This window comes from Nicotiana tabacum, chromosome 10 (assembly GCF_000715075.1).
Source record: "Nicotiana tabacum cultivar K326 chromosome 10, ASM71507v2, whole genome shotgun sequence".
Lineage (NCBI taxonomy): Eukaryota > Viridiplantae > Streptophyta > Magnoliopsida > Solanales > Solanaceae > Nicotiana > Nicotiana tabacum.
Genome location: NC_134089.1, coordinates 27,590,967 through 27,612,684, shown reverse-complemented (window position 1 = coordinate 27,612,684; position 21,718 = coordinate 27,590,967). Strand labels below are relative to the sequence as shown.

Sequence of the window (21,718 nt, the reverse complement as noted above, 5' to 3'; positions counted from 1 at the left end):
ATTGAGAAGGTACTCAAGAGGTTCAATATGACAGATGCAAAAGTAGTTAGTACTCCTCTTGATAAATACTTCAAATTGAGTATTAGTCAAAGTCCATCTACTGGTGAAGAGAAAAAGGAGATGTCTCTTATTTCTTACTCTTCTGTTATTGGTAGCTTGATGTATGCTATGATTTGCACTAGACCAGATATTGCACATGCAGTTGGTACTGTTAATAGATTCCTTTCTAATCCTGGAAAAAAACATTGGGATGTAGTAAAATGGATATTAAGGTATTTGAAAGGTACTGCAAATTTGAAGCTGTGCTTTGGCAATGGCAAGCATGAACTTGTTTATTACACGGACTCTGATTTAGGAGGCAATCTTAATAATTAAAGATCCACTTCCGGTTATCTGATCACTTTTGCAGGGGGAGCTGTTTCTTGGCAATCTAGACTACAGAAGTGCATAGCTCTATCCCACAACAGAAGCCGAATACATTGTTGTCACAGAAGGTGCCAAAGAACTATTATAGATGAAGGAGTTTATTAATGATCTTGGCTTTGAGCAGCCAATGTACATCTTATTTTGTGATAATTAGAGTGCTATCTGTCTCACCAAGCACTCCACTTTTCATTCTAAGACCAAACATATAAATAGAAAGTATTATTGGATAAGAATGGCCGTGGAAGAGAAATTATTTGAGGTTGAGAAAATACATACTGATGAAAATCCTTCGGATATACTGACAAAGGCGATGGTTGCAGATAAACATGAATTTTGTAGAAAATTGGCATGCATGAAGCTTGTCAATAGTTCCTCTACTTGAAGACACATTTGGCCCCTTGGCTGGAGGGGGAGTTTGTTGGGCACATGCCCATGTTGTCCAGCCAAAGGCCCAATGACCTAATCTTATTCTCTTTTGGTTTCCAATCATATTCGGAATTGGATTCGATTTATTCCTATTTTGAGTGGGTTTTGGCTTTAAGAGAAAGCACCACTCATGATCTATAAATAGGACAACCTTGGAGAATTATTCTATGCTCATTGATACAAGTCTTTGAAAGACTTAAGCACATAAGAGTGGTTTTTGAGAGAGCTTTCGTCAAGAGAGAAGAGAGAAGAAAAATATTTGTTTTGCTGCAGATTTTTATTCCGACCAGCCAACTTCAAATCATGTTAACCGATTCGTTAACTGTTGGATCGGGCTGAAATTTTGACTGAGTATTTGTAACATCTTGGTCTTGAATTTTAATGGTGGAGATCGGATTTGGAGGCCCGTAGCATCCGATTTCGAGCCTCGAACAACAGCTTCGATTTTGTGGATTATACTCTTTCTTCAATTGATTAGTTGTTGCTCTTATTGATATTGTTGCTCCGTGTTTGACACTTGTTGTGTAGCCAATTTGGAGAACTTTTATAACCCTCTTATTGTTATGGTGGAGTTTTTTTGGATCTTTGTAATCCCGTGGTTTTTACCTTCGATTTGAAGGGTTTTCCACGTTAAAATTTGGTGTTCTTTATCTTCTTTATTTTCGGGTTTGCCTCTTCCTTGACATAACAAAATTGGGTCTGAGAGAGATAATAATCATTTCCCGTTTTATTTCCTATGTGGCCATAATAAATGACCTGGAGCCTGTGTGGTTTGATTTTTTTGACGTGGCGTCCTATGTGTAGGAGATTGTATTACACATACTGGCGGCCTCATGTCATAAGCATACACGATTTGAAAGAGTGTAAGTGTTCAATTAACAAATTATTAAGTTTAGAGACCGGCATGACAAAATGGGACAAGTATATGTGCCATTTAAGCTATTCTGCCTTTTTCTCCCCTCTCTTTTTGGTTGGAGATGAGAGATTCACCACATTTTCTTATCTCAAGACTCATCATTGCAATTAAAACTATTTTTTTTTTCCTTTCTGAACAATTTGCACATCAAAGTCGAATACAAGGTTGCTATCATCTAGAGAATCGGAATAATTTGCAAGTACTGAAATTCAGTTTGATCGTGAGTAATTTGTAACATTAAAATGCAATAATTAAATTTCAAATGAAAAATTAAATATTAGTTTGAAAGTGTATTCTTTTAGTAAATTCCAAAATTTACAGGAACATTTTTCCACCTCAACTCATTTTTCAAGTTCGAATTCAGAAATTATGAAAGACACACACTCCATCAATTTCATGCACAGCCTACTAAATTCTCTTGAATATGTTGAGTAATTTGCTACCATACATGTGTTAGAAAATTTTCATTTGTCAATGGCAAAGCACATAATTAACAAACACCACCGACGTCAACAACACTCACACCTACGTGGCAAGACCAGATCCAACCTTCCTAAGATTCCATTATAGTGACAGATCCAACAAAGACACAAACAACAATTAAAAGTGAACAACAAACATTAAAAGCAAATCCCACACAGGATTGTCTCCCATGGCTGCCATCAAAATGAGTACAAAGCTTCCCGTTACCGCAAATTCTAACAGTGAAGCCATCATTTGCACTAAAGAAAGTAAAAATATATAAAAGCAAATAAATATAGAAGTTATATATATATAAGGAAATGAAAAAACCAAAAAAACAAAATGCCCCCTCCTTTAAACTATATTTAATTTAAGAATGTTTCAATATATTTAGCATTATTGTCATAATTTTCGAGATTCAAATTTATTAAGTCATAGCTTTATATAGCGCGAGATAATTAATTATCAAACTAGTTTAAAGTAAATTAATCGTCATAAGCAAGAACGAGCGTAGCTTAATAAGAAAGCATGTCTTACTCTAATTGACATGTAAAGTTTCTAAGTGAGGGTAAATACATACGTAAGGGTGTGTTTGGTATGAAGAAAATAATTTTTGCTTTTTTTTTTTTTAAATTTTTTCATGTTTGATTGGTTTAACTATTTTGAAAAATATTTTTTCCATGAACTCATTTTTCTTCAATCGGAGAAAATGACTTCCCTACCAAAAGAGATAAAATATTTTCCAAAATTCTTTCTCAATCTTTCCCATCCTCACCCCCACCCACTACCCCACCCATCCCCCGGTACCAGAAACGTATCCAGAATTTTAAGTGCATGGGTACCACTACTTTTAGATAAATATATGATTTGACAATAAAAAAAATTACGGCGATCTAAATTAACGAGCAAACTCTAATTAATATTATTAGCATTATTTATGTTCTCGACACGGTTTTATACTTTAAAAATTATCAGTAATAGTGTTCATAACTTACAGTTTTAAATATCTTACGTTCTATCTAGCAAGCCAAAATTAATAATTATTTTTTTGATTTATCCTATTACGTACATCTTTGTATGTACTTTTATTTTTATGTAGATATGTGATTTATATTATTAGTTTTTTATTATGGTGAGAGTTTAAGATTTGCATTATTAGTTCTTGATAAAATATATACTTTTTTTATAGATTAACCTTTCAAGTTTGAAGTTCTTTTTTTCAACAAACACTTACAACTTACTATCAATCTTCAACAGGAAAAGATGGAGTTACAATACAGTTTTAAATATCTTACGTTTTATATAGCAAGCTAAAAATTATTAAAAATTTATTTATTCATGTGATTTGCACTATTAATTTTGATTATAATACGAGTTTAAGATTTATTTTATTATCTTTTTACGGTACTTCATTTCTTGACAAAATATAAACTTTTTTGAGAGATTAACCTTTCAAGTTTGAAGTTCTCTTTTATCTTTCAGGAAACATTTAAGTAAAAAATTTCTTTTTAAAGAATAACTTATGGCCTTCCCTTGGAGGCGAAGGTGCACTCCTTTATCGCGAGCATGGGTTCACACATATCTATTTAAGAATAAAATAAAAATAAAATAAAATTACAAGTGCTACACATAGTCTAGGGAGGGGAATATGGGTTATGTGAACTCATTCCCTCCCATATAGATCCGTCCTTATCCGGCACCCCCTAATATCACCACTGTCACTTCGGCCCTGAGACCTCGACTTACTACTCTCCCTGCCCTTGCCCACTTCGTCATTTGTCTAAATTATATATTTTTCAAAAATATTTTTTTTGCTGCCTGACCAAATACTAAAAAATAAGTAAGAAAAACCGCTATAACACCACACCCTAAAAAGAAAAGTAGATACATATCTATGTACTTTTTAGCAGCCACTAACACAAGTCCGCTGTAAAGTCTACTCTTGTTATCGAATCGAGGGGCTTGGCTGTTTACTGGTATGACTTATGAGGATTTATATTTTAATACTCTTTAATATTAGTACTAGTTAGAATAAAAAATAAGGGAGTAAAAAGGGAACAAAACACAGCATCAAGTGTACTTTCTAAATTGCTTTATTCAGCTCAACGGTTAACTTGGACTTACTGTTTGGATGATTTGGTTTCTCGTCCTCTTCTCTTCAAATCTAACATAGATGCAAAGATCGGTACATAGCAATTTGGTCACTGAGATGAAGGAAAATACAGGGATCTAAGGATCTTGAAAGGGCCCTTTTAGTTTTCTTGGGGGGAAAAAGGACCCTTTTTTGGAGCATAAAAGGTGTCAAATTTGCAAACTTTTTTAGAGAATGAAAGAGCCGGTGGGTAGTCCAGGAAGTGTGAGTGGATTGTTTTTGAGACTTGGCCAGTGTTTCTTTGCAGTTGGGTCAATTGTGTTCATGGTTTCTGCTTCTGGTTTCTCTAATTACACTGCTTTTTGGTATGTATTTCTCTTTTTTTTTTAGATTTCTTCTTCAATTTTTTTTCCAGCAAATTTGTTGATGAATCAATGCTTCTAATGCTCATTTGTATGTTGCATTGCTGCATCTTATCTATCTCTTTTTTAATCACCTTTTATATTCTTCCGGCGGCAATCGGCATAACAGGTAAAGCTGCTGCAAATGTGACCAAGAGGTCAGGGGTTTGAACCGTGGAAACAGCCTTTTGCAGAAATGCAGGTAAGGCTGCGTACAATAAACCCTTGTGGTCCGACCCTTCCCCAAACCCCGCCCAGTGCACCGGGCTGCCCTTTGGTGGCAATTGCATTTGGCTCCTTTCTTTGGCCTGCTGGTAAATTTAGCTCAGTTTAGCTGGCCTGTGTTGCATCATCAGATCAATCTATGACTTTAGCCAAAGATTTCTCGAATTAAGAAAGTCAAAATTTTTGACCTTGTTCACATATAAGTCATATCTATGACAATAGAATAGGTATGGAACAAAGTAGGAGAGGCAAAGGGGGAAATGGGGCAAAACTAGTTGATTGTTCACCTGCTGGTTTATGGAGAGAAATTATTACAGCCAGGAATTTTTTTGGAGCTGTGTGGAATGTCCATTTATTCTCAAAAGAGAACTGTAAACATATTCAAAAACAGAAGAAAACGAGTACGGTTGGATTCTTTGATATCTTCTGTTTGTTGAAGTTTATATTAGAAAATGCTTGATCATTATGAAAGAGGCCTTACTTAAGGCAAAAGTGGGCCAGTAAAGATGTGAAATTATCTGATGAGCATTACTACATAGGGGCCTTCACATATGATTCAAACACCTTCACATATGGTTCGAATAAATGGTCCCTGGTTTCTTGATTTTACAATTACCTGAAGTCACCATCACTATATCTAAACAAGTTCTATTTGCTCGACAAGCAGGGTTTTCGGCACCTTCATTCTTTCTATTTCTGTTATGCACTCATTCCTGGTTTCTGCTGAAAAGATCCATGTCTCTTATGTGTTGATGCATGTCGCATATTGTCTGGCTGTTGTGTCAATTAATGGAACTTCGTGCTGTAGGCACTTTCGAATTCTTTTTGGGCCTGTTGGATGGAGGGACTTAATATGTTTACTTTAGGTCCTATGCTTTCTAGGAGTCTTTTAGCCGTTTTCGAAATTCTTATGCTAGTAGGAAATGTAGAGAACTTCTGATTTTTCTCATTTTTATTTGTATTTTGTGTAAAATATTGGCCAGAGATGAACTTAAATGGGTAAACATAGTCAGTGAGGATTCATATAGGCGAACCCAACTTATTTTGGTATGAGGCGTAGTAATAGTGGTAGTAGTAGTAATTGTTGTGTTGTTGGATGGAGGGACTTTCCTACCTATTTCAAAATCATACCCTTAAATTCTTTGCTCCTACTTGGGTATAGCTAAGAAACTTTAATTTTGGAATATTGGCTCAAAGGACAGTTGATTTGGCCTTTAGTCTGGATTCATAACAATCTAGAGTTTAAAACATGCCCTTTTCTCACACCCCATGCCCCTTATCCGACCCCCCCCCCCCCCCCCCCCAAAAAAAAAAAAAAAAGGTTGCTTCCATTGGAAAGCTTTGTTCAATCTCCTACCTGGCCATTGCCTATTGATTGTTTTTACAAGTACAACTGTATTTCCTAACGTTAATATGTTACCAAGTTTTGCGGTGTTCACTGTTATTTTACCAAGTTTTTCAGTATGTCAAACCTTCCCTCGTCCATGCACCTCCTATTATAGGAGATCACCATGCGCCATTTAATACAAGTATGTTGCTTGATCCCTTATCTTTCCATCTTATAGAATACTTGGTATCTTGCAGCTATTTGATTGCATCAATGGGGCTTCAAGTACTGTGGAGCTTTGGACTTGCTTGTCTTGATGTGTATGCTTTAAGGATAAAACAGGATCTTCATAATCCAGTCTTAGTGAGCCTTTTTGTTGTTGGAGACTGGGTATGTACTTCTCGAATTCCTTTCTCATGTAATGTGTGTAACGTGTCTAACTCTGACATATATAAGCAACTTTCCTCGTATATAATCCCCCTGATTTCTTTTGTCCCTAAAAACTACATATTTACTTCCATCCTCATTACCACTTTTACTAAGTTGCTGAATTATTTGATCTCCCTAACTCCCTTGGCATCGATAACAAGGTGCTCAACTTTCTGTGCCCGCATTTTTAGTTATATAGGAGTTAAACATGCTTCAAAGGTAAGTTTTATAGAGCGGTGGTTAGACCGGCAATGTTGTATGGGGCAGAGTGTTGGCCGGTTAAGAACTCCCATATCTAGAGGTTGAAAGTAGCAGAGATGCGGATGCTGAGGTGGATGTGCGGGCACACTAGGATAGACAAGATCAGGAATGAAGATATTCGGAGGAAGGTGGGCGTCGCCCCTGTGGATGACAAGATGCGGGAAGTGAGGCTCAGATGGTTCGGGCACGTGCAGAGGAGAAGCATCGATGCGCCGGTGAGGAGGTGTGAGTGGTTGGCCGTGGTGGGCACGAGAAGAGGTAGAGGGAGACTTAAGAAGTATTGGGGAGAGGTGATCAGGCAGGACATGGTTCGTCTGCAGATTTCCGAGGACATGACCCTTGATAGGAAGGCCTGGAGGACTAGCATTAGAGTTGTAGGATAGGGGTAGTAGAGCTTGCCTTTCTGCATGCCGGGGGCGAGGCGGGGTTGGATTGGGGTTGATCTTAGATGGTTTGCAGTTTATGTTGAACCCACACTATTCTTGTTGTTTATCTTAGATTCCCTAGACTCTGACTACTGTTATTGCATGTCATTCATCTTTTGATTTTTATGCTTCTGTTACTATAATGATTTTTACTGGAGTTACTAATGAATTTTTTTTTCTTTTCTTGTTTTCCTTGTTTTTCTCTATTTCCGTCATTCTGAGCCGAGGGTCCATTGGAAACAGCCTCTCTGTCCTACCAGGGCAGGTAAGGTCTGCGTACACACTACTCTCCCCAGACCCCACTATGTGGGATTTTACTGGGTAGTTGTTGTTGTTGTTGTTGAGTTAAACATGCTTGAGGTTGCTGTTTCTTGCTCTCTTGCATGTCACAGCTGATAATTTCAGTCCAAACTCAGATTAGGGTGCTTTTGGGCACTGAAAAACAATCTATGGCGACCAATTTGTTTGGGACTGAGGCGCAATTGTTGTTGTTGCATTTTGAGAACCGCAAGTCCCATAAAGCTCCAGGGGAACCATACTTGGATTTTTATCCTGCACTTGTAATTATCAAAGATTGACCTAGAGGGTGTTTGGATTGGCTTTTAAAAAGGCTTAAAAGCCATAAGCCATAAGTTGGTAATATTACCCAGCTTTTGGCTTTTGGCTTATTTTTGTACTTTTCATGCCTAAAAGTAAGCACTCTTTATCATTGCCAAACACCACAAAACTAAAAAAGTGCTTAAACCTTATGATGTGTGCTTCTTATACAATGTTATGGCTACGATTCTGAAAGCCTTGTCACGAGAAATTCTAGTTTTACTTGATTGACCTGTTGGTAAATTCCGATATGATTTGCTTGACATTATGTGAGCTATATTTGTGTTGACTGGCTTAACTGTAACTACAGGTGACAGCAACCCTATCACTTGCAGCTGCATGCTCGTCAGCAGGAATTGCTGTTTTGTATTCAAAGGATTTAAACTTCTGCAGTAGTTCATCGCATCTTCCATGTGGCAGATTCGAGCTCTCTGTTGTCTTGGCATTCATAACCTGGTTTCTTATAGCCATTTCTTCCCATGTGATGTTTTGGATCCTAGCCACAGTTTAACATTTTAAGCATTGGTTGCCCTCACAAGATTATTCCAGTCGCGACCTTCAAGGACCGGTCTCTTGTAAATCTAGTTTCACCATCTTGTCACTGTATCTTCCTTAGCGGTCGTACTGGAAATTCTTCTGAACTGGTTGATTGCTTGGAAAACCTGCCACTTAACAATTGAACTCGTTCGAGTTCCATTTTGATTCGAGTGTAAATTATAACGTCTGAATTGTAGTTTTTACTTGCTGCAATTCAGTTGCATTCAGGTCTAGGGTCTTGATAGTTTCAGTTTAGCCATACATTACCTGGACATTTGAAAACCAGAAGTTTAATGCCATTGGACATTGTGATAAAGCACATTTCTTTCTTTTATATGTTCACCTTTTGCTCACATAACATTAAGGTTAGCTTTGCATTAAGTGATAAACTCATTGATTTGTGCTCATTAATTGATCATAACAAACAGTACAATCCACTTATATCGATTGGTATTCCACTTAATGAGTGCAATGCAGTTTAACTTTCTAAACAGAGAATGAAGCACATATTTCTAATAAGGGCAGCCCGGTGCACTAAGCTCCCGCTATGCGCGGGGTCCGGAGAAGGGTTGGATCACAAAAGGTCTATCGTCCGTAGTTTTACTCTGCATTTCTGCAAAAGGTTGTTTTCACAGCTCGAACTTGTAACCTACATTCTGTGTCATCTAGCAAGAACATAAATTGGGCAATAGGCAACATTTTGTAAACTACTCGCGATAGTAGTAATAATGCAGCTATCTTTTCCTCAATGGCATGTACTTCCATATTACAATCCATGAAAAGAAAGGATACATAACATAGAACTGAATCATCTCTACAACATTCTAACATGCAGCCAATCGCATTGACAAATGGAAAAACCTTGAACAGACCAGTGTTCTTCACTTTAGTTTCCAGAAAGTTACCATATCATACAATCAATTTTTGTTCACATGACAATCTCTGGCTTCAGAATGCTGGATTTTATCTCTTTGTGCGGTAGAACAACACCTCCATTGCTGTAGACTTCATCGCCAACATGAACATCTTCTCCTAAGATTGTCATGTTCTCTACTCGAGCCCATCGCCCAACAGTTGAGTGCCATCCAACAATGCTACTTGAGATGCAGGCATGCTTTTTAATCCGTACACCACGCATGATAGTACAACGTGAAAGCCTAACTCCAGATTCAATAACACATCCGGGACCAATCGCCACATCTGGGCCAATAAGACATCCATCTCCTATTACAGCACTCTCGTCTATTAACACGTTTCCAAGAATATGTGGCCCAACAGCCAAATCAGGTGAGGACCTTTTCCTCAAGGAATCCAGGTACAGTCTCAAGCCTGTAATGTAATCCTTTGGCTGACCAATGTCCATCCAAAACCCGGGTAGAACCATGGCGCGGAGCTTCTTCTCTGCTGCAATGCTGGGGAAGACCTCCTTCTCGATTGAGGTGGGCTTCAACTCAATCCGATCCAAAACAGAAGGGTTCAACAAGTAAATTCCAGCGTTGATCTTGTTACCCACGAATATTTTTGGTTTTTCTACAAACGTTTCGACTCTCCCAGTCCCTTCTTCCATGACGACCACACCATATTTTGATGGTTCATCAACCTAACAGAGAAAATGCATTACAAAATTATTTCCTTTTAATGCATACAGAAAAGTAAAAGATACAAGGAGTTTCTAACCTTCGTAACCATAATGGAAGCTTCCCCACCATGGGATTTGTGAAACTCAATCATTTCTTTCAACGGGTAGTCACATATAACATCACTATTGAGGACGAAAAAGGGCTCATCAGAGTCATCTCTCAATATATCACGAGCTAAAGCCAGTGGTCCTGCTGTGCCCAAAGGCTCTGTCTCTTCCGAGCAAGTGATCTTGATATCCTTTTTCTCGAACTCTTTCAAGAAGTTTTGCATTATCTAAAATGAAAAGGATAAGACATTTTCCTTGTAACATTGAATAGTTTTATAAGAACTAAATTTTCTGGTAACTATGGGGTTTAGCTTTACCTTCGGCTGGTAGCTAATTGCCAAAACTACTTCAGTCACTCCAATAGCTTTTAGTGCTTCAATCTGGTTAAAATTAGATTTACAACAACTCAGGCATAATAAAGCTTCCATTAGAAACTTATGTGGTGCTTTAGTACCAACAACAACAACTACAACTACGCCTCAGTCCCAAGGCAGGAGAGGTATGTCCGTTATATTTGTATATCATGGCAAAATACATACTCAACTAGCTATCAAACAATGTATGCCATCAGGAGAATAGAAGAAGCGAGAAACTAACTGAACGGTTTTGATTCAACATACTACTAATACCAATGGTAAGATAACATTCGAGTTTAATAGAAAAACAAGGTGTGTTTTAGTCCAAAGGATGGTGGATGAGGCTAAAGATCAAAAGTACGAAAGAACAACAAAATAATAGAGGAATCAGGAACTTATTATGATCCATCATAAACAAAAGGGAGTGTGGTGATAACACGAAACCTGATGTAGTATCATGGGCTTGTTAGCAAAGTCAACTAGGGGCTTTGGCACGTTGAGGGTCAGCGGCCTCAGCCTTGTTCCAAAACCCCCTACGAGGATGAGTGCCTTCATAATGAAAACCAAAAGGCTGCCTGCATCAGAAAAAACAAAAGGTTGCCTGCATCACAAAAAACCAAATATCCAGAAAAAACCAGTTGTATCATGATGAGTAGTACTAAAAGGACTAAGGAGATGTCTGATGAAAAAAATTATCCACATTATGAGGACATTCAATTCAATTAAAAGCAATGAAAAGATTCAAAACTGACAGCAACATTCCTTGATCTAGCACAAGAACATGGGTAAACGTTCGATGACAGCTCTTTGGAAAGTGTTGATGGAACTTGACAAAGTGTAAGACAGAAGATAAGTAAAGCAAAAGAATATATTCCTACCAAATAAATTAAGAGGTAAACTGAAGCTTCTGAAAGTAGCAACGAAACATCCTAGCAATCAAAAAGTCAGATAAATGAAAATGAACCGCAGAATTTTGGTCACTATGTCATATCTCCTGTATGAAATTTGGAATGGGTATGTACCCGATCCAGCTATACTCAATTTTTATCTATCTAGATACAGTAGTGTTCGCGCCAGCTATGATGCACCCGACTATTCCACCGAGTACCTGCTACCTCCCAATGCTCCTACCAGCATAAGTACCAAGTAATTTTTGCCTCTACTGCGGTTCAAACTTTGGCCTCCAATCCCACTTCATTGACCATGTCATATACGTTGTCATGGATACTCATAAAAAAATAAGTGTATTCTCATCGATACATCTGATAAAAATGAAGTGTATTTCTAACATAGGTTGGGCAAACTAAGAAAGGTTTGCAACATGTGACTAGTCCTATATAACTAATGTCACTAATACACCTAGAGTATGATTGTGCATTGATGATCGTTTTCATATATCTGATTAGATTGTTGTTTCACACGAGAAGACTAAAGCTAAGCTGGTAGACCTGCTCTCCATGTGCAGTAAGATATCTACTACACATAGATAAAGCTCCAAACGTTGTCCATCACTATGCAGTTTTTGTCACTTTATCCCTAGCACATAGCTCTAGTGCCTCTTTGTTTCTCCTCTATTTCGCTTCCCATTGATGGCAAGCCTCCCTTTACAACCTAAGTTAGACGCAGAGGCAGATGTAGTGTATTGATACCGGGTTCATCCAAACCCAGATTTTCGACGCGGAGCATAAATTTATAAAAAAAACCACTAAAATTGCAACAAATAAGAGATATGAACATAATTAAAAATACATTGGGTTCAACGCTAAAAACCTTAAAGGCTGAACCCATAGAGCTTATATTCTGGATCCGCCTTTGGTTAGATGCTCAATCATGTGACTATTAACCATTTTTTCTAGAATTAGGGTGGCGATTGGCCACGGAGCTAGATAAAGGAGGGGGTTGTAAAATATTTTAACTAAGATAAGCCATTCAAATATTGAATGAGTAGTGAAGATTCATAAAGCCGACCCCTACTAAAATGGGACTGAGGCATAGTTGATTGATCGGCACCAAAGGTAATTTGTTATGTCATGTTTCCAAGAGATTAACTGTTTAATTTTGAGGTACAAGATTTTGGTCTCTAGCTGCATGAACAACCCAAAGTTTCAGCAGATGCATCTTTTAGGAATATGAAATAACAACAATAGAAGCTGAGAATGTTATAGCTAGTAGGAAGCAAAGAATGAAAGCAATTAGCAAAACAATAAGGCTTGAATAGTTGCTTAAGCTCAAATTAAAGGAAGTATTCGGTCATAAACAAAAGCTTAAAGCAACTATTAATCATCTGGGCAATGAGAAAAACTAAAAGGAAAAATTAGAAAAGAGAGAAACCCACTAAAGAAAGCATAAACCCCAGATAGATGAAACAGTTACTTACACTCGGGATGGCGACGGAGGAGACAACCGGTTGATCGAAGAAGGTGACAGAGATGACTTCTTTTTTTCTTTTTACTATTTTTGTGTTTTTATTGCGGAATCACAGCATCTTTCGGGCTTGTACTTGATTAGCATATGTATTTCTTTTAAGTATTTGTTTACATATTATTTTATTATCCCTTTTATACCCTTGTATTGTGAAAAAAGATTTAAATCTACCCCCTGTTATACGTTATGTTCAAGTATACACTTGTGGTTATATGATTGGTTCAAATATACCCCTCTTTTTTTAAGTTTGTCCTAGGTAGAGATTCAATTGACACTGACATTTGATGAGGTGGATGCCATGTGACATGCCACTTCAGTGCCCCTAATCCATTTTGCCCTTCCCTTCTATTTTTTTTTCACCACTAAAATTTCCTTGCCCTCCATCATCATTGCTACCATTACCGTCACCATAAGCAATATTATATTTCAAAGTTTAGTCTTTTATATATGTGTGTTTCTCCATTCATCGTCGCATTGGATTCAATACATTGCGAAGTTTCTTGTATTTCAGGTGAAGTTTTCTTCCTTAAGAAACTAAATAATCCTTTATGTTCTACTAGTGTGCGCGATATTAGGGGTGACTAATAAACTATTTTTTTTGTAGACCCAGGTACTCGGAGCATTTGCAGATAGGCAACATACAGTCTTATACGATTCAGATACTTCGATTTGGTTTGAGTTGACTAACTAAAAATTCAATATTGTTCATGATGGCTTTACCTTATCAAATGTCAACGCCACATAGGATTGAATGTCCACCTTAGATATACTTAATGAAAGAAGGGTATATTTGAATCAATAGTGTTACGACAAAGGTGTATTTGAACCCAAAGTATAACGAGTGATATATGCAAACCTTTTCTAATGGTACATGGGTATATTTTGGCCCTTTTTCGTTTTGGGTTTTTCTTTTGTGGTTTTGGGGGTGGGGTGGGGGTGGGGGTTTCAGTTTGTAGCTTTTGTTTGAAACGCGACCTAGGGCATGAAATTTGATAAAAGACTATCATACCCAATATATATATTAAACCAATTAACACATTAAACATGTGTTATTATATACACTTTGTCACTTAAGAATGACTAATTAATATATATTGATGTCTCAATTACTAAATTAAGATGAACTAGTGCAATTTGGTGAAAATATTAAGCGTGAATAAATATTTTTCAAATAAATTTAGGTGGCATTGGTTTCCTCTGAAGAGTTGAAAAGTGAAAATTTTAGGAAAAAATTATATATTTTGATTACACAATCTATAAAAATCTATTTATGGTTATTTTGCGTTGTTTCAAGAAACATAAATGGAACATTACTCTTTAATAGAATATATGAAAATGAAAATCAATAATTAAGTAGATATTTTTTGAATAGGAGCACTATGATTTGCTTTTCTTTTCTCTTTTTGTTGATTGTTGGTTATATAGTGAAGAGTGAAGCTAATTTTCTGCAGAAAAATAATAGTTTCCTTCACCACCAGTCCTCCAAGGAAAAAAATAAAGAAAAGAATGTTGCCGCTAAAATTAGCAAAAATTATCAAAACAATTAATAGACTGAATAACATAAGCGTTCCTCGTCATTGGTTTATTCAACTTCTCTTCCTCTTATGGTCTCTTGGTTTTTAAAATTTGGGTTTATGTCGGTAGAGGTGAATTTAGAATTTAAATTTAATAGGTTTAAATTTTAAGAGTTTTAACATTAAACTTATTGTATTGTTAAAATTATGAGTTTAGACCTAATACTTATTGAAATTTTAATAGGCTTTCCCATAAAATCCATGCTTCATGTTGAATGGATAACACTAGTCTAAAGTGGATATGTGTTGTAAAATAACCGGTAGAACCTTCAAATTATCAATATTTTGATGTCGTAGTTAACTCACAGTTTATCCATGTTTCAATGAAAACAATTCACCGTCTCATTGCTGTGTATCAATCTTCAGCGGCGGATCTAAGATTTTGTGCAAGGGTTTAACTTTAGAAGTACATAACTTTAATTGTAAAATAGTAAATGTAAAGTGGATTCAAATAAAATATTTATAGAAAATTTACGCAACTTTAATTGCAATTTATACATATACACAGTATTATTTTTTAATGACGTCGTGCGTCTGCCGCTGTCAATCTTACTATAATTATTTGAAAAAAGAAAAGTTAGTTAAGAATTTGGTGCTGTTAATTTCTTATTACTTTGTTCGCCTTCTTCTTCTTCATCATCTTGTTGGTACATAGGAAAGTTATCGTCCTTTTTTCATAGAGATTAAGCTTTTGGACTAATTATTATGAAATAAGAAATAATTTTAAATTAAAGTAAACCCAAATAAACAAGTAATTCTGCTTTTTTTGTTTTCTGCCACCTAAGTCCTAATTCGGGATGATAACCAAATAGATCGCGATCACCAAAACTCTAATGTATGGACTTTCAGATAAAGCTTTTCTTTTTTATTTCCAAAGAAATTTGTTTTGGGCATAGTGAGTAATGAGTGGCCTTCTTTATAATATTAAAATGTTTTTGAGTCATTTGAGCATAACAGCCTATTAGCTCAGCGGGTAAGAGTGTCGTGCTAATAACGCCCATGGGCCAAAATGTAACAAAAAATAAAATAAAATTAAGGCATCTAATTTACTAAGTCATTTTGGAACAAAATCAAAGATGAGACAATGCTCTCTTAATTATAACAACATTACATCCATCTAACTTTTAGAAGCCTGACCAGTAACAATACCAATAACATACTCAAGCTCTTCTGCTACTTCTTTCATTGATGGCCTATTTTGCCTCCGATCATCTAAACAAGCTGCAGCTAAATTCCCTACAGCTTTAATTGTCTCCATTTCAACTTTACTTGCTCCTTCTTTAATAAAAGGATCAATCACATCCATTAATTTCTCTTGATCCATTATCCTTTTCATGTACACAACCAAATTCACATCTTCCTCATCCCTGTTAAAATCGATCGCCTTTTTAGACGTTAAAAGTTCAAGCAACACGACTCCAAAGCTATAAACATCGCTCCTATCTGTCAATTGAAGGTTCAAATAATATTCCGGATCAAGATATCCCAATGTGCCTTGAGCGGTCGTGTTAATATGAGTATTGTCACTTTCACTTAACTCGACTAATCTTGAAAGTCCAAAATCAGAAACCTTAGCATCAAGCTTATTATCCAATAATATGTTACTTGACTTGACATCGCGATGATAAATTGGTGGCACGGCTGACGAGTGAAGATACGCGAGTCCATCGGCAGTCTGGTGACCAATCACGAGACGCCTTAACCAACTAAGTGGGGCCCACTCACGAAGCCGGAACCCGTGAAGGTGCTCGAAAAGTGTCCCGTTGGGTATGTACTCGTAAATTAAAAGAGGCAACTCGAGCTCGACACAACAACCTAGTAATCGTACAAGACTACGATGGTTAACTTGACATAGAATTCGAACCTCGTTAAGGACTTGTAATGTGCCTTTTGCATTTCCAGGTTTTGCACGTTTAACTGCAACTATTGTTCCATCATCTAAAGTTCCTTTAAAAACTTCACCAAATCCACCAGAGCCAAGAAGATTTTCCTTGTCGAAATAGTTGGTTGATTTTTTGATTTCTTTGCCTGAGAAAACTTTAGCTGATTTTCCACTTGTATTTGCACTTAATATTTCCTCTCTTTCCTTAACTAGTAACCTTATTGTTCTTCTTTTTATGAGGTAACGTCTGTGGACTAGAAATCCACCTAAGAGCATAAGAAGCACTGAGACAACAGCAACTGAAATTGAAACCAAATAGTAGAGTTAACATATTAGGTAGGAATGATTAAACTCGTATGCACTAACAATACTTTAATGAATATTTACCCGTTAGTGTATGTTATATGTTGTGACAAGAAACCTGTTTTATTTTTCATGTTACTATTTACTAATTTTTTTTAGGTACAATTGAATGTAATTATTTTTATGGTGTAAAAATATTTTATATTGACAATGTATAGAATAATGTATACCACGACAAAATTGTGTAACTGAATTAGCTAAATAATTGGGTAAGTGGGTTGGAGTAAAAGAAACAAACCTGCAATAAGGGGCGTTTTGTTCCTTCGAATTTTACAGGCAGTGCCATGTCGACACTCTGCACAAATTGTAAGAAACAGTGCAGTTAGCTAATGCAATATAAACTCTTAAATGTATGAAGCTAATTAAACATTAGTTTAATTCATCCTCGGTTCCATTTTAACTATCAGTTTATTTCTTTCCATCGTCCATTAATTATAAGAAAAATAATAAATACAAGGTATAGTTTACTAAGTTACCTTTATTAAATGCTTTTTCAGAATTGGATTTTTTTTTTTAACCCACCCAAATGAAGTCAAGCTAAACTACTAAATTGCCAATTCAAGTCAAGCCAATTCAAGCGAAACCAAATCATGCCAAGCCAAATCAAGCTAAGCTAAGTCAAACGGGTAAAAAAAAAAAGGTTGGGATGGGTGGATATGTAGGTTAGGTAATTAGTTTTAATTGGATATGTACATATTGTAAATGGTTTTCAATAAGTAAAAAGGGTAATTATTTTAAGCTCAATGGGTATTTTATATAAATTGCTCTAACTTATAACATTATCTACTGCAAACAATAGCCGATGGTCCAGTCGACGAATTTTATACTACTATCATCTTGTTCTTTGGTAAAACTATGTGGTCCAGTTTAGAAGTTTGTTTTGTTTCAAAGGTTTCAATTGCAAATTTCAATCTACGTTATGTACTTCCCTAGGTAGCAAAGTTATGGGTTGTATAAATGGATCAAAAAAACAAAAAAAAAGAACAACTGAAGTCTTGAATTGATCCTCCAACTTGGTTTTTGATAATTATAGATTAAAAAATAAATACACTTTTTACGTTGAACCTATAATAGAAGGTATTTAACCTCTTTTTAAAATTTTAAATATATATTGGTGTGTCTTGATAAATTAGGATTTGGGAATACACATTGAGATCAGCAATGTTAGAGTAAAACTAAAAAATTACCATCTTCTACGCCCATAGGATCCCCAAGTTTATTTTTCCATATACTCCATTTCTTTTTCTCTCTGATCTCGTGCACGAGGACTTGTGGTGAGCGTTGGTATGAACAAATTATTCAACCTTTATAAGTTGGCAAGCAATTTGCAAATGAATTTTTTTATTTATTTCATGTAGTTGAACCTTTGTGATATCATTAGCAATATAAAAGGAGGGGGAAGAAGGGAAGAGCTGAAAGAAATGCACAAAGATTTTTTTTTTTTCGGGGGCCTAAGTTTTTGCTTTTAGTATAGTACTTTCTCTATATTTTTCTTGTCTTAAAAAAGAAAGAAAAACTACTATAAGAAATATGGAAAGCCCCACACAATGTTGTTCATCATTCTATAAGAATTAAGCTGCTAGAAAATAATAGAGAGATCGATACTCGCTAGTTTATCTTATACAACGCTATTTTCTTTTTAAATAGTTCAGAAAATAACATATTTTAAATTTGGAAATAATGTGCACTTTAATTTCTTTTTTTTTAATGACTTGTAACCAGGAGGTCACGAGTTCGAGCCGTGAGAATAGCCTCTTGCAGAAATGCAGGGTAAGACTGCATATGATAGACCCTTGTTGTTCGACCCTTACCCGAACCCTACGCATAGCGGGAACTTAGTGTACCAGCTACCCTTTTTTTACACTTAATGACATGCTTCTGTAATCACATAAATGCAAAGACATATTTAAGACAACACATTCAAATTATCTCTCTTTTGAATTTCGTATCCAGTCAAAAATAGATCACTTAAAATGAAAATGCCAAGTATGAACTACTTACTTTGACAATATCCCTGTGCATCCCAATAGCGGCCAGACTTGCAAACACACCTCTTCTTTCCAGGATTTTTAGGATCCCCTAAACACTTGGAAAATGGCAAGATATTACAATCCACTTCATTTTTACAAGCAGGTGGATCTGGAATTTGCCACATTAATTCCAGCCCAGGCTGTGGCCATTTTTCAACTGGCAAAGAAGTATCCAACCCCACAAAACTTTGATAAGCCATGCACCCATTAGAATTTAACCTAATCATATACTCATTTTGTGACCCTCCTGTCCTAAAAATACAACACAAACTTTGACGTCTACATGCAGCCCATTCTTGAATTTTATTCACATAAGGGTGACAAATACACGTCGAAGAACAATTTATCGGTGCTTGCAAATGCAACATGTTGTCCGTGCAATTTAGCAACAAGATTGTGTTACTCCCCGTGATGTTAAAAGGAAGATTTGGATCAAGTTGGATTCCCTCAGAATAAAAATCCGACGATAAACATGTGTTGGGATATAGGGTTGGTGTTTTAACAACCATTCTTTGGATTTGTGGACTAATGGATGTAATAATGTACGACGAATTTCCTTTAGTATCGAACCATAATGTTCCTGCACTGCACCGGACTTTGTACGATTGATCGCCACAATTAGGCCCCGTGCTTAACGGGTAAGGCACTGGAGTTTTGCCACAATTTCCACAAATAAGTCCGGGCATTGTACCTTTGTAGGAGAGTACTGTATTTATTATCATAACGAAAAATGTGATGATAAGAAATGTGGTTTTCTCCATTGAAGAGCAAAATGAAGGAATTATGTGAGTGAAAATTATTGGTGATTCTATGGACTTTTTATTGGGGAGTTATTTAGACATGATAGAAGCTGGCAAGATTTAACCTCGTATACTACTTAACAAGTGGGGAGTAGGAGTATGTTTATGAATATCAATGTCTCGAAAACAAGACGGCCGACATACGTAAAAAGTACACTATTTTGTTTTATAACATAGGTCTGAAAATCGTCAACTTGAAGTAGTTTTGTGTCTAGGTTTCCTACAAACGGGACAACTATTTCTGAGGAAGATCGGAGGATCAGAATGTGATCATTAACATATGGTAGTTTCATTATATAATGGCATAATTGTACATTAGTATATTCTTCAAAACATCATTGGAACTTGCATATGCATGTGAGCTATTGTGGTGTTTGTGGGGGTGATCTTTTATTCTCACATGAACATTAAAGAAGTTATGATAACCCATCTTCTTTTGTGATGTATCATATAAGTAGTGGTAGGTACAAAATCTGATATTATGTTGAGAATTGAAGGATGGGATTTGGCTAAAAAATAGAGAGGCTTGCCAGTTGGAAAATTATACTGTGGGTAGAAAAATTAGCCCATAATATAGGTTGAACATATTTTTATGCGAGTCAATTTGGGCACAACTTAAGTCAGTCCATTTGATTTTGTCAGCGACCTAAAATATAACTTGTGGTGATGGCATCTAATCATATATGCTAGGTAAACCAATTTAATACTCCTTCCGTTTCAATTTATGTGAACCTATTTCCTTTTTGGTCCGTTTCAAAAAGAATAATCCCTTTCTAAATTTGAAAATAATTTAGCTTAAACTTACAATTATACCCTTAATGAAAAACTTTTATACCCACACAAATACTCTGGGCCACTTTTTGACTTGTTTTGGACCACAAATTTCAAAGTCTTCATTATTACTTAAACTATGTGCCCAGTCAAACAAGTTCACATAAATTGGAACGGAGGAAGTAATAATCCAATTTCAAATGAGATTTACTGAGAAAATAATGATGAAATAACTGAACTTTTATACAACAACCCAAGTACTTGTAGTACAAATCATGAGCTTCTAAGATTTAGAGTTCACAAAGCTTGTATGAAATAATTACATCATTTGTTCAAAATACACATAACAGATTTTTATAAATCTAAAGCTACCATGAACAAGAGACAACTACAATCGGATCACAAGTTTATCTTCAAATCTAGCTCCCACCATACACATCAATATCAGCTCCAAAACTTGCACGTAAGGTGCAAGAGTGTAGTATGAATACAACCGACCTCATGTACTTAACAAGTAACAGATCTAACTTTAGGCTGAAAGCAGTGACGAGCTTGGACAACGGTCAGAGTCCAACACCAATAGCCAAGAACAATTCGTAACGATATAATAAAAGCAGCACAAGTAGTAACTCAAAGATATGATACTTAGCTCGTTCACAATTACAAAAAAATAGGCATACTTTTCAAGTATAACAGTAAAACCCCAAATCTTTCACCGAAATCGCCAAAGTATGAGTATATCAGAAAACTGTGGTTTTTCCCAAAAACTTTCAACAACAGATAAGATATTTCATTCTCAGATAGCATGAGGAAAGTACATCTCTATGCCTACATGACAAAGTGCATGTAAAGTCATGAATGTCACAATACCGTGTAGCATGAGGAAATACATCTCTATGCCAAGATGCCAAGTATGCATGTCAATGTAATGCATCACATTGATGAACTCATGTACTTACACTCTCAGAGTACTCAATCTCATTGTCTTACACTCAATCACTCGCCACTCGGTACCTACGCTCACTGCTGGTATGTCAGACTCTGGAGGGGCGGATCCTGTCCAACTGTTAATATAAAGCAAATCTGGCCTCCTGCGATGTGCGACCTGATCGCATAGTAATAAAGCTTATAAGACCTACTGCGGCATGCAACCTGATCCATATAATAATAATATATATAAAGCCAATATGGGCTACTATAGCGTGCAGCCCGATACAATAATCATCACTCACAATCAGGCCCTCGGCCTCACTCAGTCATCGATCTTTCTAGTCTCTTGGGCTCACAAATCTCATGCCACTGGGCCC

General features: G+C 36.1%; 3 protein-coding genes across 4 annotated transcripts; 1 reads left to right on the top strand and 2 right to left on the bottom strand.

The window, feature by feature from the left end:
* Positions 1 to 4,260: 4,260 nt before the first annotated feature.
* On the top strand, positions 4,261 to 8,858 carry LOC107767147 (CASP-like protein 5B2). Its single transcript, XM_075222750.1, has 3 exons — positions 4,261 to 4,687; positions 6,533 to 6,665; positions 8,298 to 8,858. The coding sequence occupies exons 1-3, from the start codon at positions 4,557 to 4,559 to the stop codon at positions 8,496 to 8,498; spliced, it is 465 nt and encodes a 154-aa protein (XP_075078851.1). The 5' UTR covers positions 4,261 to 4,556; the 3' UTR covers positions 8,499 to 8,858.
* Positions 8,859 to 9,222: 364 nt separating this feature from the next.
* On the bottom strand, positions 9,223 to 13,082 carry LOC107767148 (mannose-1-phosphate guanylyltransferase 1). 2 transcript variants are annotated; one of them, XM_016586072.2, is made up of 5 exons: positions 12,945 to 13,082; positions 11,012 to 11,142; positions 10,529 to 10,591; positions 10,202 to 10,438; positions 9,223 to 10,124 (listed from the first exon to the last, which is right to left on the bottom strand). In XM_016586072.2, the coding sequence occupies exons 2-5, from the start codon at positions 11,120 to 11,122 to the stop codon at positions 9,453 to 9,455; spliced, it is 1,083 nt and encodes a 360-aa protein (XP_016441558.1). In that variant the 5' UTR covers positions 11,123 to 11,142; positions 12,945 to 13,082; the 3' UTR covers positions 9,223 to 9,452. The 2 variants fall into 2 exon arrangements, with proteins under 2 accessions (XP_016441558.1, XP_016441559.1); XM_016586073.2 differs by having other exon boundaries at positions 11,012 to 11,168; positions 12,945 to 13,056.
* Positions 13,083 to 15,631: 2,549 nt separating this feature from the next.
* Positions 15,632 to 19,612, bottom strand: LOC107767151 (wall-associated receptor kinase-like 20). Its single transcript, XM_075223591.1, has 3 exons — positions 18,812 to 19,612; positions 17,049 to 17,105; positions 15,632 to 16,746 (listed from the first exon to the last, which is right to left on the bottom strand). Exons 1-3 carry the CDS (start codon positions 19,599 to 19,601, stop codon positions 15,683 to 15,685), a joined length of 1,911 nt encoding a protein of 636 aa, XP_075079692.1. The 5' UTR covers positions 19,602 to 19,612; the 3' UTR covers positions 15,632 to 15,682.
* Between the last annotated feature and the right edge of the window lie 2,106 nt (positions 19,613 to 21,718).